Source organism: Mirounga angustirostris, unplaced genomic scaffold, assembly GCF_029215605.1.
Source record: "Mirounga angustirostris isolate CCGP_5_RB_7025 unplaced genomic scaffold, mMirAng1.0.hap1 SCAF_1, whole genome shotgun sequence".
Taxonomy (NCBI): Eukaryota; Metazoa; Chordata; class Mammalia; order Carnivora; family Phocidae; genus Mirounga; species Mirounga angustirostris.
This window is the reverse complement of record NW_026991709.1, coordinates 165,074,726-165,090,134: the sequence shown is the minus strand read 5'-3', so window position 1 is coordinate 165,090,134 and position 15,409 is coordinate 165,074,726. Positions and strand designations below refer to the sequence as shown.

The window sequence follows — 15,409 nt, the reverse complement described above, 5'->3', positions numbered from 1 at the left end:
CCCTCCTAGGCCCTGACTCCACCTTGCTGTCCCGGTCTGGACCCCCAAACCTGAGCTGCCTGCCCTCCCATCAGGAGTCTGCATGGTCCAGTCCTGGGTGGAGAGGGCTGACATTGTGGGACCTGGCTCAGGGCAGGTGGAGGAGCTGGCGTGGCACCAACCTGGCTGGGGAGGGGCAGCCTTCAAGCCGGTGCTTGGTCCATGGTCCCCAGGTCTAGGCAGGGCTTTGCCAGGCTGCCATTGCTCTCCCACCCCTTTCCCTGCCTGTGCCTGCTTTGCACCCCCTTTGCTTGGGCCACACTGTCTCTGCATTGCCTTCCTTTTTGCCTTTACCTCTCCCCCCCACCCCAGCACATGTGGGCTCTTGGCCCCCAGGCTGTGCACTCCTTGGGGGCAGGCCCTCAATAAATGTGATGTGCTGCCCCCGCCCCCCAAAAGTTGCTGCTGGCCCAAGGACCACACTTTTTTTTTTTTTTAAGATTTTATTTATAAGTAATCTCTACACCCAATGTGGGGCTCAAACTCACAACCTTGAGATCAAGAGTCACATGTTCTACCATCTGAGCCAGCCAGGCACCCCCCCCACCAAGGACCACACTTGGAGAACCACTGACCTTGAGAATAAAGCCCATCCCCCTTAACCGGCCATTCACAGCCAGCCTGGTCTCAACCTACTTTCCACCTTCATCTCTTATCCTTCCCCGCCCCCTCCACACACCTAGGGCTCCAGTCACAGTGATGTTCTCACCTCTCTCTAAGCAGGCCAGCTGTTCACACCTCTGTGCCGCACTGTTCCTTTTGTCTGCAATGCCTTTTGCCTGGCAACTTCCGTTCCACAACCTCCCTGAAGCTTTTCCTGACCCTCTAAACTGTTGTTAAGTCATTCTGTGCCCCAGGTCCCTGCAGACTTCGTACATTCTTCTGTTATTGCTCTTACTGGCTTGTGTTTTGTCTTTCCAGCTGCCTCCCTGTCTCTGGAGCCCTAGTCATGTACAGAGCTCTTAGCCATGGCAACAAGGTTATGCATGAGGAAACAAAAGTATGAATGAGGAAGGGAGGCAAGTAGATGGAGTGAATAAACAAAGGAAGTGAGTGAAGAAATGATGAGTTAGTACATGAATGAGTGAGTTATGGTCCATTTGTGTTTGGTTCTCTCCATTAAGTCCTGAGTTCCATAGTAGGAAGGGAATTTATACTCTAACGACATTGCCACAAAGTTCCAGCCATCATTTCCTTCTAAGCGGGAGTTAACTGGGACCCAGCATCCATCAAGTCAACCCTCCCCACCCCCGCCAACCCCGAGTGCTCAGGAGCTGGGAGGGGCTGGAGACCTATGCTGGGTCACGTTCCTGACATCAAGGCTTAACCTCCACTCAATCCTCCCTGTTCTCATGCACCCTGGTGTTTCTGAAAGTCAGTTATAAGACATTTGGGACACTGGAGAAACAATGATGGTGGATGCTTCTTAGGGCCAAGACACAAAAGGCTTTTTCACCCAACTAGTGATAAGGTGTCAGCGATGTTTCAAATTAAAATTGTAAGCTTGAGGTGCTGAAACTACTCTCCCCCTCCTCATGGGGAACACAGCTTCCTCCAAACCCCATAAAGGAGGCCTCCTCTGGCTCCAGCAGACACGGATGTGGCCATAAGAAGGGACTCCCTGGGCCACTGTGGTTGTCAACTCAGCCATGGTGCTGAGCTGTTCCTACACCAATGTTGTGTAGTCTCAGAAGCCATTGCACTTCTGAGCTTCAGTGTCCTCTTCTGCACATTGCACATTGAGCTTCAGTGTCCTCTTCTGCAGGGTGGGAATATTCCTATTCACCTCGTAGGTGTGTGGTGAGCATCAAATAAAACATGGGAGTAGAGGGCCCAACACAGTACCAGGCAGATACCAGGTGTGCAATAGAGAATAACTAGTGTTCTCACAACTGATCCTTGAAAGTCTTTTCCCTAATGAATCAGGCCCACTCAGACTTCTAGGGTTCTTCCCCCACCATTTTAAAAGTAGGCTCCGTGCCCAGTGCGGAGCCCAACATGGGGCTCGAACTTACGACCCTGAGATCAAGAACTGAACTGAGATCAAGAGTCAGACGCTTAACTGACTGAGCTACCTGGGTGCCTCTAGGGTTCTTCCTTCTGTTTATAAAACCTGCATTCCCCTCTCACAATTCTACCTGATTTGGGGATCTCAACTCTCATCATACCTCCTCCACAAAACTGTCTCTGCTTCTGGAACTCTCTACCAATGATGCCTACCTTACTTGTGGTCTGGATTAATGATGAACATGGAAGCGAATGGTTAGTCAAAAGCAAGGGGTCTGCAAGCAGAGCTGCCATGTATGGCTGCATAGGTTGTGCACTGCCCAAACCTAGGAGTACCATTCATATAGACTGTAAGGGAGTGGGGCCCCAATGAATTGCATAAAGAGGGAGCTCTGTCTGCAAGTCAAATGGACTAAGTTTGAATCTTGGCTCAACCACTTATCAACTGTTTGACCAAGCAAGGTATATAATCACCTAAGACTCATTTTCCTCATCTGTGAACGGGATGTTATTAGTACCTACCACATGGGGTAGCTGAGGAGATTCGGTAAACTGAGTTTAGAACAGCGCCTGGTACAGAGCTAACATTTACTGAGCACTTAATTTCATTAATTCATTAATCAAATCCATTAATCAAATTCATTAATGAAATTAAGTATACTTGACTTTTCTGAGAAGACATGAATTACTGAAAAGCTGCAGTGGCTAGGCTCTGCACCTAATGAGAGGCAGGGCCTCTGCTGTCCTCTCTCAGAACTCCACTCCAGCCTTCTTTTTGCCGAAGTCCACTTTCATCAGTCAGGCCTTTTTTTTTAGTTGACAAATGAGGAAACTCCAAGGGGAACTAGCTTAAGCCCAAAGCAGCACCTGTGGGCTGAGGTAACTGAAGGTCCAGTGGAGGATCATGAGGCTCCACAAGGACTTTGTCTCCTTCTCCATCTCCTGGCTCTGCCGTTCTTCTTCTTCTTCTTTTTTTTTTTTTTTTAAAGATTTTATTTATTTGAGAGAGAGAGAAAGCACATGAGAGGGGGGAGGGTCAGAGGGAGAAGCAGACTCCCTGACAAGCAGGGAGCCTGATGTGGGACTCGATCCAGGGACTCCAAGATCATGACCTGAGCCGAAGGCAGTCGCTTAACCAACTGAGCCACCCAGGCACCCTCTGCCATTCTTCTCAGGCAGGTTCTTCCATGTGGCAAGACAGTGGGTCAGCAGGTAGTCTAAGATTACATTCTAAGGCTTTTGATCCAAAAGGGACACGCTCCTCTCTCAGCATCGATAGAGTAAGCTTATGGAAGGTCTCTGATTGACCCAGCTCAGGTCACGTGTCCATTTGCTGGACCAGTTATCATGGCTAAAAAATAGGGTGCTGTGACTGGCCAAGCTGGGCTCATGTCTCCATCCTAGTTCGACAGTCCCACAAAAGCCACATGAAATGGTGAAGGGGCAGTTCTCTTAACAGAAGTGCTGCGCACACAAGAACGTTGGCTGTTCTCACCATCTTTCTTTATGGCTCAGTTCACAGGTCACTTCCGCAGGGAACCTTCCCCTCCCTTCTCCCATGTGGACTTCAGCCTTCCCACAGTAAACTGCAAATTATTTTCCGACTCCCTGACTAGTCTGGGAACAACTCGAGGCAGGGATGAGAACACATTCGCTCATCTGTATAGCCTAGGCCTAGTTTCCTGCCCGGGTTGTGGAAGGGACATGATTGGTCACCTATCCAACATCCATTTCCACTTCCTACTTTCAGATTTTTGTGGGGTTTCCCCCATTTCTCCCCACTGCCTTGGGCTTGGTGGGGAAGCAGACTCCACTCTCTCTAGTTAAAACCCAGAAGAGTCATCCCTTGCCACAGTGATTGGTGCAGGAATGGGAATGCGGGACTTAGCTTGGGCCAGTGAGACAGAAGGGTATCTGGGACAGGCATCGTGCCTTTTGGGTGGGCCAGGAAAGCCAGCTGGCTCCTTCCTACCCTCTCCTGTGCTAGATGTCAATTTGGCCCCTGTCAGCTGCCAGTGGCTGCACAGCTGGAGGAAAGCCTACTTTAGGCAAAAGCTGACATGGTGGAGGGCAGTAGAGAGACAGCTGGACCCTTGATGGTCCTGTTGAGTTGCTGGCTTGGCCAACCCCGGGGGCCACCCTGCCCCAGGACCACCGAGGCCCCAACCAACACACTTCCTTGTTGTGAATCCAGTCTGAGCTGAGGGTATTCTGTTACCTGCAGCCACAGGTATCCTCAGAGAGTTCTTCCTGAATGAATGACATGGGTGAGTGGCCAAAGGCTGAGCGCCCCTAAGCATGCCCTCCTTTGCCACCCACACCAGTTCTTTTCTACCCCACAACAACAGACATTCAAAGATTCTGGGTACTTTTTTAAAAACCACAGCAGTCACTTTACTTTTAGGTTTGCACTTTACAAAACCACAAGGGAGAAGTCCTTGAGGGAGAGAGGTGTGGGAGTGGGGGATAGTAAAGAGGGGGAAGCACAGACAGGGCCCCAGGCCAGCCCAGCAGGGCCTCCCATGTCCTGGCTGAACAGAGCTGGGCCACAAGACCTTAGGGAAAGGCCACAGTCCTCTAGAGACTGCCACGATTTGACATTTAACAGGTGGCCACAGGCCTATGGTTTGGGCAGCCCAGAGAAAGAAGTGGGCTTCCCACCCCTCCTTCCCCCAGACCAGGGGCAGGCAGCATGAGGCAGGGGTGAGGGCTACCCATCCAGCAGCTTTAGGATGCTCTCACGCTCCTTCAGAGTCTTCCAGGCCTGGTCCTTCTCCTTCTTGGTGGGGGTCCGCTTCTTCTGCCGGGCAGCCATGATCTTCCGGAAGGCATCCATGACCTCGTTGTCTGCCATGCGGACCCGCTGCCTCAGCTCTTGCCGGCTTACCTCCTCCTTTGCCAGCCTGTGGGGACCAGCCAGCCAGGTGCCATGGGAAGCCCACCTCCATAGTGGCCCCCCCCCGTTTCAGACTGAACCCACGCATCACCCCAGGTTGGCACTCCTGTGGACCATTTCATACCAAAAAGCAAAGTTATTGAACCACATTTATATGGTACTACGTGCTAGGTATAATCTCAAGCCCTTCAAATATGTCAGCAGAATTAATCCTCATAACAACCTTGTGAGGTAGGTACTATTATCCCAATGTTACCAATGATAAAACAGAAGTCAAGGAGAGTAAGAAACACCCCAAGATCCCACAACTAGTGAGTAGGAGATCTGAATTAAGGCAGGCTGGCTCCAAACAACCTTCTTTAAAAGGTGTTCTAGTGTCAGCAAAGACCTGCTTACTTCAGTATCCAAATTCCAGAGCAACCTAAGGGTCTAGGCAGCCTGCGGTCTACATGAAGCACGTGAGATGCCAAACCAACCCCTGTAAATGAAATCCAACTGATAAATTCCTCTGTTGGTGGAGCTGGAAGGTGGCTTAGTGATCTGACCTAGTCCAACCTGTTAATTTTCTAGAAGAGGAAGCTGCTGCTCAGGACAGGAGATACCTTGCTTAAGGCCCTGCAGCTGGTCCATAGCAGGACTGAGGGCTGGACTCTGGCCTTCTGACAACCCAAGCTAGTTCGTTCACTGTCCACTACCTCTCTATCTGCACATCCTTGCTTCTCCCTCTCACTCTTTCTCCTCCACCCCACTCAGTACCTCTTTCATCTGTTATTTTCCTCTTCTTGCATGAAAGGGAACTAGAAAGAGGCTTTGTATTTAGCTTTGGGCTCAAATTGCAGCTCGGTTGTTTACTGGCTGTATGACCTTCAGGAGAGCACTCACCTCATTGGCCCTTTACTTCCTCTTCTAGGAAACAGGGAAAATACCGCCTACCCCTCGGACAGTAGTCACGATTAAACAGGAGGATGTACATAAAGCCCCTGGTGCACCGTAGGCACTCAGTGCACCCTTATCCTTAAGCAGCCCCTTAGCAGCTTGTCAGCAGTTCCCTCTCCTTTTAATGGTGCACTTCTTTACCAATAACCCACCTGTAGACCACAAGCCTTTGCTCTGCCTCTCTTCCTAGCCCCCAGTACAACGTGCGAGAGACAGGCAGAGCTGGCCAAATGAACGAGTGTGCCCTGCCCTGCTGGGGCTCTGTGAGGAGAAGATACACCTGTCAGTGAGGCTGCTTCTCTACCTCCCTCCAAAAAGGGCAACAACTAACATAATCTCCCTCCAGATGTCACTATACTTTTGTCATGACCAATGCAGGGCAAGATGGATGGGAGTCAATATAAAATGAAAGCTATTGTGACCAATTCCTTAAAGAACTGATACTAAAATACTGGGCAATTTCCAGTAAAGGACCAATAATAATCACAGATATCCAACCAAATTGTTAACAGTTGATAAATCCAGGTAGACAGTATATTGCTGTTTATCGTACTACTCCTTCAGATGTTCTGTGTTTATGAAATTTGTCATAAAAATATGTTGGGGGAAAACGAAAATAAGCATGAAAAAATTAAAATAAATCACACAACAATGTAAATATAGGTAATACCACTGAACTGTACACATAAACAAGGCTGAAAGAATCCATTTTATATTATACGTTTTTTTCACCACAATTCCAAATAGGTAAATAAATCAATCACAGATGCCTGAGCCCTAGAGTCTGTGGTGCCTGGCAATGGTATTTTTCCCAAGGCTCTCTGGGTGATTTAGAGGCCCTGCCGGGTTTGGGAACCCTGTTGTGAAGCCCCCAGAAGGCGAGCAGCAGTGGCCCAGGCCGCCCTGGCCACCCCCCGGCCCATGCCACCTGGCCACACTCACCTCAGCAGGTCGTGCTTCTTGGTGCGGTTGTGGGCACTGAGCGCCTTCAGCTCGGCCTGCCGCTTGCGCAGCTCTGCCAGGACCTCATCCTCCGAGTCCTCTGCGGGGCGGTCCTCCGACTCCAGCAGGCCCTGCGCGATCAGCTCCTCCTTGATGCGGCTCTCCAGGGACTTGGTATGTGGCACACTACAGAGGAAGGGAGTCCTTAGCTCAAGAGCCAGCTTAGAGGGGGAACCCCGGAGAGCTTCCCAAGGTTAGTGAACACATTCTTTTCTCTGTGGGCACCCCCTCTCTATCTAGGCATAAAAAAAAAAAGAGAGAGAAAATGTTAAGAGCTAAGCTCCTTGACATGGGTCTTGGCAATGACTTTTTGGCTATGACACCTAAACACAAGCAACAAAACAAAAAATAAACAAGCAGGACTACATCAAAAAACTACTTCTGCACAGGAAAAGAAATCATCAGCAAAGTGAGAAGATAACTCATGGAATGGGAAAATATTCACAAACGATATACCCGATGAGAAGTTAATAACCATCATATATAAAGAACTCCTATAACTCAAAAGCAATAAACCCACCCAATTAAAAAAATGGGCAAAGTTCCTGAATAGACATTTCTCCAAAGAAGATATATAAAAGGCCAACAGGTACATGAAAAGATGCTCAACATCCCTAGTTATTAGAGAAACGCAAATTAAAACCACGATGAGTTATCACCTCTGGCCTGTTAGAATGGCCATCATCACAAAGACAAGAGACAACAAACGCTGGTGAGAATCTGGAGAAAAAGGAACCCTCCTGCACTGTTGGTGGGAATGTAAACTGGTGCAGACACTGTGGAACACAGTGTGGAGGATCCTCAAAGAATTAAAAACAGAGCCTACCACATGATCCAGTACTCTAATTCTGGGAGTATGTACAAAGGAAATGTAATACTAACTGGAGAACCTATCTGTACCCCCATGTTCACAGCAGCATTATTTACAATAGTCAAGATATGGAAGCAACCTCAGTGTCCATTGATGGATGAACGGATAAAGAAATTGTGGTATATATACAACAGATTATTATTCAGCCTTAAAAAAAACAAGGAAATCCTACTATTTGTGACAACATGGATGGACTTTGAATGCATTATGCTAAGTGAAATAAGTCAGAGAGAGAAAAACAAATACCACATAATCTCACTTATATGTGGAATCTAAAAAAAACACAAATTCATAGAAAAAGAGATCAGACTTCCCATTACCAGAGTCAGAGGGTGGGTGGGGGGAGAACTGGAGGAAGGTGATCAAAAGGTACAAACTTCCAATTATAAATAAGTCCCAGGATATTTTATACAACACAATGACCTTAGCTAACACTACTGTAAGATACAGAGTGTAAATCCTATGAGTTCTCATCACAAGGAGAAATATTTTTCCGTTTTTTTTCTTTATTGTATCTATGTGAGAAGATGGATGTTAGCTGAACCTACTGTGGTAATCATTTCACAACATACGTAAATCAGACCACTATATGTTTTGTACATGTATACCTTAAACTCATACAGGGATATATGTCAATTATTGCACAATACGCTGGAAAAAAAATAGACACACACATCTGGTCTTGTTTCAAACATAAGCCAACACATATCCATTGTCAAAAAATATAGAAAAACCTGTAATGCCAACAACTCAGAGAAAACCACTATTATTTTATGTTACTATTAAAAATATTACTGTTATTTTGCTGTTATTAACATTACACATAACAAAAATTACATATTTTATGTTACTTATACACCATATATATTACAGATTTTGTTACATGTTTTTTCCAATCTTTTATTACACATTATTTTAGGTTTTTTTCCCTATGTGCACACATTTAAATATATGCTGAGTAAAAACAGGATCAAACTGTATTGTGCTCAACTCACATTTTCTCCATTTAATACTCTCTTGTTACATCTTTTCATGTCAATTAACCAGGTTTCTCTAAGATGATTAACAGTTACAAGTTATTTCATCATGTGGAATTACAACTATTTAGCCAGTTGCACATTTAGATCATTTACAGTATGAACAGTGCTATGATGAACAACCCTGTACTTAAATCTATGCACGCAGAAATGCTGGGCCAGCATGCATGTTTGAAACTTCCATTGGGTTTCGTCAAAATGCCCTCAACCTCTCTTTTAATGAAGACCTCCCCATGTTGGGATGGAAAGAAGTCAACAGAGGCAGGGGCCAGATAGTAGGATATGGACAGAGTTGTCACTCACCTGAAGGGCTTGTTCTGATTGCGGGGAGAGGTGCTTGCCCCGTCAGCCCCCGATTCTTTCCCAGACATGTCGGGAATAGGAGAGTCCTCCATAGGGGAAATAATATTTTCCTAGAAGACCACAGGAATGGGATGGAGGGAGTAAGAGCTGTAGTATTTTTCTTGCTCCTCTCTAACCTGCAGTCAGAGTCTTCAGTCTTCACAGACCAGCAAAACTCTTTTATTGTTCCCATCCCTCTAGGAAGCCTTCCCAAACTGATTCCAGAAAGCTCTGATCATTTTAGAAACCCCTTTTTCGTACTGATACCAAAAAGAAGGGAGCACAGATGAGCAATGATAATACTCAACAACAGTAAAGAGAAGAGCTAAGCATTTGCACTGTACTAGGCACCGTGCTGAGCACGATGTGGCAGGGCTGCTGGCTGTCCACAAGTCATTCTCACCTTTCTGTAGCTGGGCTTAGAGGTGCCCAGCTACACTACACTTCCCAGCTCCCCTTGTAGTCAGATGTGGTCATGTGACAAATTCTCTCCAGTGAAAAGAGATCAGGAGAGATAAGAGCCACAGCCAGTCATGGCCCATAAACCTTCCTTCACACATTCTTTTTTGCTCTTTTTCTGTGGGCTTGGAGTAGCAATCATACCCAGAATGACCTTGTACAGAGTGCATGTTTAGGGTGGAAAAGCCACCACAACTGGTGCCTGGCAGGGCTGGTAAATGCAGCAGGACTGGGGTCCTTGTCTGATGGTGTGGGGCTGAGATCTCCCCTCACTCCCACCTCAGCCAACCCGGAACATGTGCCCCAGACTGTTAAACGAGAGAAAAACACTACTGTGTTTGAGTCAGGGAGAAAACTAAGGCTCAATGAGGTGAAGGGATGTGCCTAAGGCCAGACAGTAGGCATAAAGAAGGGGACTCTGTACCTAGGGTTTGGGTCCTCCTTCTAATTATCAGCTGTAAAACCTCAAGCAAACAGTTCCCTTTTCTGAGCTTCAATCTTCTAGTGTGCAACACGGGGCTAACCACTGTCCTTGCCTCCAACAGGAGGATGTGTGGAAAGCCCTTACACAGGGCTCAGCCCTTAGCTAACACTCAACAAAAGTAACTGTGGTGTAGTGGCTACTTTTGGGGGAGACTAGAATCTGGGAGGGGCATGAGAGGGGCTCAAGGACACTGGCAATGCTTTATTTTGTGACCATGAGGCCAGATATACAAGTGTGCTTATGTGTGAAAATTTATCAATCTATACATTTAAGATCTACGTACCTTTCTAAATGTATGATATACCTCAACACAAAATAAAACATTAAAACAGAAAGTAAGCATAATTCCTGTTTTGAGTTAGGGTGCTCACCTCCACCAGGGCCTGTAGGAGGCGCTGCGTCAGAGCACCAAAGGGGCACCCATCTTCTGGCTGCTCATGCTGGGCCTCAGACTTCTTCAGCAGGGCATCCACATCTAAAGTGGGCAGAGAGACGGTAGACAGGTGGGCTGAGATCTGGGAACTCCAGTCCTGGCCTGGGGTGGGCAGGGAGGCGAGGGGCCTACCTTTAGTGTCCAGTTCGGTCAGTGGCCCCATGAGACCTTTCTTCTTGTCAGCCACAGCTGCTGCTCGGGCCCCGTCCTTCTGTTCCTCCAGCAGGTCCTCCTGCGCCCACCGTTGGGAGTAGTGCTTCCCCAGGGGTGGGATCTGTGAGGAGATGCCACCCGGCCCAAAAGGGGTAAACACTGGCAAGCCATGCCCTGGGTGAGTGGGGGCTCTCTGTGCACTTGGGACACTGCCAATAGGCTCATCATTCATTCCTTCACTTATCTGTCCCCCAAGGACTTACCGCAGGGCTAAGGCCCGTGCCTTGCATAGGTGGGAAGAAACAAAGGAGATAAAAATCTCTATGCTCACAGTCTAGTAAGAGAGACAGGTACATAACCAACTAAGACACACATGGGAGCCAGTATGGAACAATTTCCAAGATATAGGTGCAGAATGGTGTTATGTACCTGGATCATCTCAGGTCATAGCTGTTGTCCCTAGAGAGACCTAAGAGCCTTAGTGTCAGGAGAAATTCTCATTTGTATTACCTGAATTTACTACTGCCTATATGAATTAACTTTTCAAATAATTTCTTTTTCAAATAATTTTTTTAAAAATTCAAAGAACCGAAGTGCTAGAGGTAGGTCAAGGTGTTGTGGCACATGAAAAAGAAACTTTCTGCGGGGAGTCTACAAAGGTGTTCTGGTGGAGATAACAAGGGATCAGTGATTTGAAGGACGAATTAGTTTGCTAAGGGAAAAAGAGCATGTACAGAGGCCCAGAGACCAGCAAAGAGCCTGGGTGGGCCTGGGGTGAGGGCAAGGTGCCTGGCAGGGCTGGTAAATGCAGCAGTGACGAGGGGGCATGGCTGAGGGAACTGGAGAGGGGCAGTAGGGCTGTGTCACCAAGGACCGAAATGCTTGGACTCTATCTTGTGGAGTCAGGGGAGGCCTGGGAGTAGGCCTGCGTCACATCCGATCACAACAGCTGACCTATAGGAGAGTGCTCCCTGACACTTTTCTGTATTTTCTACATTTTCTTTAATGGAACCAGTTTTATTTACATCATAAGAAAACTTTAATATATTAAAAAAAGAAAACAAAAAGTCTGTCTGGAGGCAGGGAAGTATTAAGAGACCATTTGGGTGAAAGCTAATGAAGGCTTGAATCAAAGCAGAGGTAACAGAGATGTTGGGACAAAGGACGGTGTCACTGACGTAGATGCCTCAAGATGTATGTGATCATTTGGATGGGGTAGAGAGGAAGCAATGCAAGAGAGCTGAGAATCAGAGCCTGGGTGTCTGGGTGGGTTGACTAGACTAGGGGCAGAGTAGGGGAAGGAAGATGATATATGACTTTGGGATCTTTGATTCGGAGGCACCTCTGAGCCCTCCTGTTCAAAACCCTGTCTACCAAGGCCCAGGGTTTCTACCTTGTAATGTTCAGCCTCGTCCTCTGGGGGTTTCAGTAGTTCCTCTAGTGTGCGTACCTCCTCAGTGGTGATATCAGCACAGTAGGGCTCTACGGAAGCCCAGAACCTGCAAGGAGAAGCAGATCCTGAATGCGCACCTCCTGCCCCATCATCCTCAGCTCCAGGCCCCTCCACAGCCTCTACTGCCTGAATCCCAAGGCCCCTCTATATTTTCTGGCCCAGAACCTGTTGGGGGCATCATTCTTGGGGATCCGTGGCACGTCAATTGGGTCATCAGTGAATTCATATTCCTGGATCTTGGGCTGAAGGTTTTTGGATTTGGGCCGGCCAGGGCCAGGGCCTGGCCCATGTCCCGCCTTCCCTTCCAGTTTCTGCTTCTTCGGCTTTCCATGTTTTGGGGGAGCTCCAAGCTCATGGTCTCGACCCAGCTTCAGGAATCGTCGATCACCTTTCTTATCCTGCCAGTCAGTGAGGATCTGAAATTTGCAGAGACTATCACTGAGGGGGAGAAGAGAAGTCATAGGACAAGTTTTTCTCCTAGTGAAGAACTAGGAGCTAGAACTTGAGAAGGCTCCAAAGTCTTATTTATCCATCCCCTTTTATTTAGCAAACTCCTACTCATCCTTCAAAACTCAGTTCCTTTACTGTGCCTACCTCACAGGACTTTATTCATATACTTCTCATCATTCCATTTGTCTGTACTGATTCGCCTCTGTATCACTCAAGCCAGTCACACAGTGTTTAGGTCAAACAAATGATCATGCCCCAGTGCATATAAGCACTGGAATATGCTGCTGGTAACTTTCTGGTGAATGCAAACAAGCCTCCCAGCAGACCTTCGCTTCAAATGTCACCACAACTGGGAAGCCTTCTCCACATCAGTTACCCAGCTTCTTACATGCTAAAATACAACTGAATATGCCACAGCCCTGCTCAAAAAGCTTCAGTGCACTCCCAGGGACCACAAGTTAACTATTCATCCTTTGAGGTCCAATTAAAATGGCATCTTGGTCCTCCCTGGGTCTCTGACACTTTGTACCTCCACTGCAGGCCTAAATGTGTTGTTTGATCATACTGGAATGAACAGCATACCTTGTCTTTTCAACTAGATTATAAGCTACTAGAGATGACTGTGTCTGCTCCCCAGGATTTGGCATAGCATCTGACACACAGGGCTCAGGGGATGTTTACATAGTGAAGAGTACCAACAATTAACATCTGAAATACTTAATGTTAGATATCGGCCTGAGGCTTTGCAATAAAAACCCCTCTCTTTTAATCCTCACAGAAGCTCAAAGGTATCCCAGTTTGCAGATAGGGAATTGATGCAAAGGGAGGCAACTTTCCCAGTCATATAGCTAGGAAACAACAACACTAAGCAAGTGCTTAAGCCAGGATTCAAATCCAGGTCTTCTCAATCCAGTTCCCCTGGTACTTCTAACCATAACACTTCTAACCATAACTTCTGACCTCTCCCTCCCTTTATTTGGCAAACTCCCTGAAGGCCAGAGTGTCCTAATTACCTCTCTCTAATAACTAGCACAGGACCCAGAACATAATGCAGGTTGGGGTCAATAAAGGCTTAGTAAATTGGAAATCTTGCCATTTATAAGGACCATGCACATTCTTGTATATTCTATGTGTCACGTGAGCCCAGCTTGGGTCTCTCCTTAGCCCTCTAAGCTCCTGTACCCCAGGCCTCTGCAGGTGGGGCTAACTCAATGACCCATCCCATAACTCGTCACAGTCCACCCCTGGTGATATCCTCTCTGTAGGGTATCACCTGGGTTTCAGCCTCGAGAACCCGCAGGCGCCGGCTGGCAGAGGAAAGCAGGGTCTCAAGCTCCAGCTGCAGAGTGTCCAGCTCCTCGATGCCGATACCGTCATCCTCAGAGCGGGCTAGCACGGCCGTGTAGCGTGGACAGACCTTCAGGTGGTCCACAGACTTGAAGTCATGGAACTGCAAGGGGCAGTCCTTCAGTTCACTCATGGCCCAGGATACGGGACCCTGTGGAACTGGAGAGGAGAGAGCCATTGGTAGGAGATAAACTGGCACAAGAAAAGTCCAAGAGCTCCCTTCATCCAGGGACAGACTCAAGGAGAAAGCCCGGCTTCAGTACCTTATTGACAAGGTTGATGGCACTGCTCCTACCCACAGAGCACTTACTGTACATCAAGCTAGGTACAGACACTTTAGGGGCTTCTCACTGAATTCCTCACCCAACCCCATGAGAAGGGACAATGGTGATCTACACTTTACAGTGAAGGAAACTCAGACTCTGTAAGCGTAGGTACCTGCGCAAGGTTACCGAGATGTAGTTGTGAGTCTGTGCCACTAATTTCCGTGATATACCAAGCCCTATCTTTCTGATGCTTTTCCGTTCTACTCCTCGAGTTCTGCAAAGCCCCTGAGCTCCAAACATCCCATTCCTACAATGTTAATGTTCTCTGTGCCTCCCAGCTTCTCCTTGTCTTACCCCCTCCCATCTTTGTCCCTTCTCTTTGCTCCTGACAGTGGTTAAGAATGTGGGCTGGTAAGCCAGACATACCTGGGTTCAAGCCCAGCCTCTACCATTCTCTATTTATGTAGCTCTGAACATATTATTTACCCTTCCTGAGTCTCGGTTTTTCCATCTACAAAATGGGGACAAAAGAAATCTGAGTCTGTTTCCCCATAAGAAGTCTGAATCTGTAAAATGGGGATCACAACAGTACCTACCTCCCCGGGATGTTCTGAGGATTAAGAGAGGATGCTCGTCAAGAGCCCAGTTCAGTGCCTGGCACAGAAGTGCGCCTGTGTAATGGCTGGCCCCTCCCGCGGGTCGCCCCAGTGACTTGCCTTCAGGGTCCCCGTCCTCTAGGGACCCCTTAACGCAGCCCCCGCCCCCTCTACCTCCTCACTGCAGCCTCCTGCTGCCTCCTACGGCCCCCAGGCCACGGGAGGGGGCGGGGAGTTCCGGTTGGTGGGAGCAACCGCCCCGGAACTGGCTAGGGGCGGGCCCCCTGCCCAGGACGCGGGGGTGGGAGACGCGAGGGAGAGCCCGATATGGCTTGCGGGGAAGGGTTTACAGGCCGCGAGCGAACCCGCTGCAGGTGGGCGGGGGGAAGGGTATGCCTCAGGCCTGCTCTGAGGAACAGCCTGAGGCTGGGGGCGGGGCTCGATAGCCGAGTTCTCCGCCGGGCTGTTAGTCCCGCCGAGCCCCAGGGGCTGCAAGTAGGAGGGGCTCAGAGAAAGGAGAGGGGCGCAGAACCGGAAGGAACGAAGGGCTCCTCCGCCTCGCCTTGTCCTAATATGGTGCCCAACCTGAGGCCGGGCTGCACCACTGCCTGACAATGGGGAAAGACAGTGGCAAAGAC

The 15,409-nt window shown here is 48.3% G+C and overlaps 1 protein-coding gene across 3 annotated transcripts; it reads right to left on the bottom strand.

Annotated features, from left to right (window-relative positions):
* Nucleotides 1-4,412: 4,412 nt before the first annotated feature.
* TADA3 (transcriptional adaptor 3) lies at nucleotides 4,413-15,322 on the bottom strand. Of its 3 annotated transcripts, none has more exons than XM_064592725.1 (9): nucleotides 14,946-15,320; nucleotides 13,836-14,068; nucleotides 12,278-12,528; nucleotides 12,053-12,158; nucleotides 10,639-10,780; nucleotides 10,445-10,548; nucleotides 9,092-9,201; nucleotides 6,821-7,006; nucleotides 4,413-4,949 (listed from the first exon to the last, which is right to left on the bottom strand). In XM_064592725.1, the coding sequence occupies exons 2-9, from the start codon at nucleotides 14,040-14,042 to the stop codon at nucleotides 4,757-4,759; spliced, it is 1,299 nt and encodes a 432-aa protein (XP_064448795.1). In that variant the 5' UTR covers nucleotides 14,043-14,068; nucleotides 14,946-15,320; the 3' UTR covers nucleotides 4,413-4,756. The 3 variants fall into 3 exon arrangements, with proteins under 3 accessions (XP_064448795.1, XP_045717837.1, XP_064448805.1); XM_045861881.3 differs by having other exon boundaries at nucleotides 14,772-15,319; XM_064592735.1 differs by having other exon boundaries at nucleotides 4,911-5,048; nucleotides 14,772-15,322.
* Nucleotides 15,323-15,409: the final 87 nt, after the last annotated feature.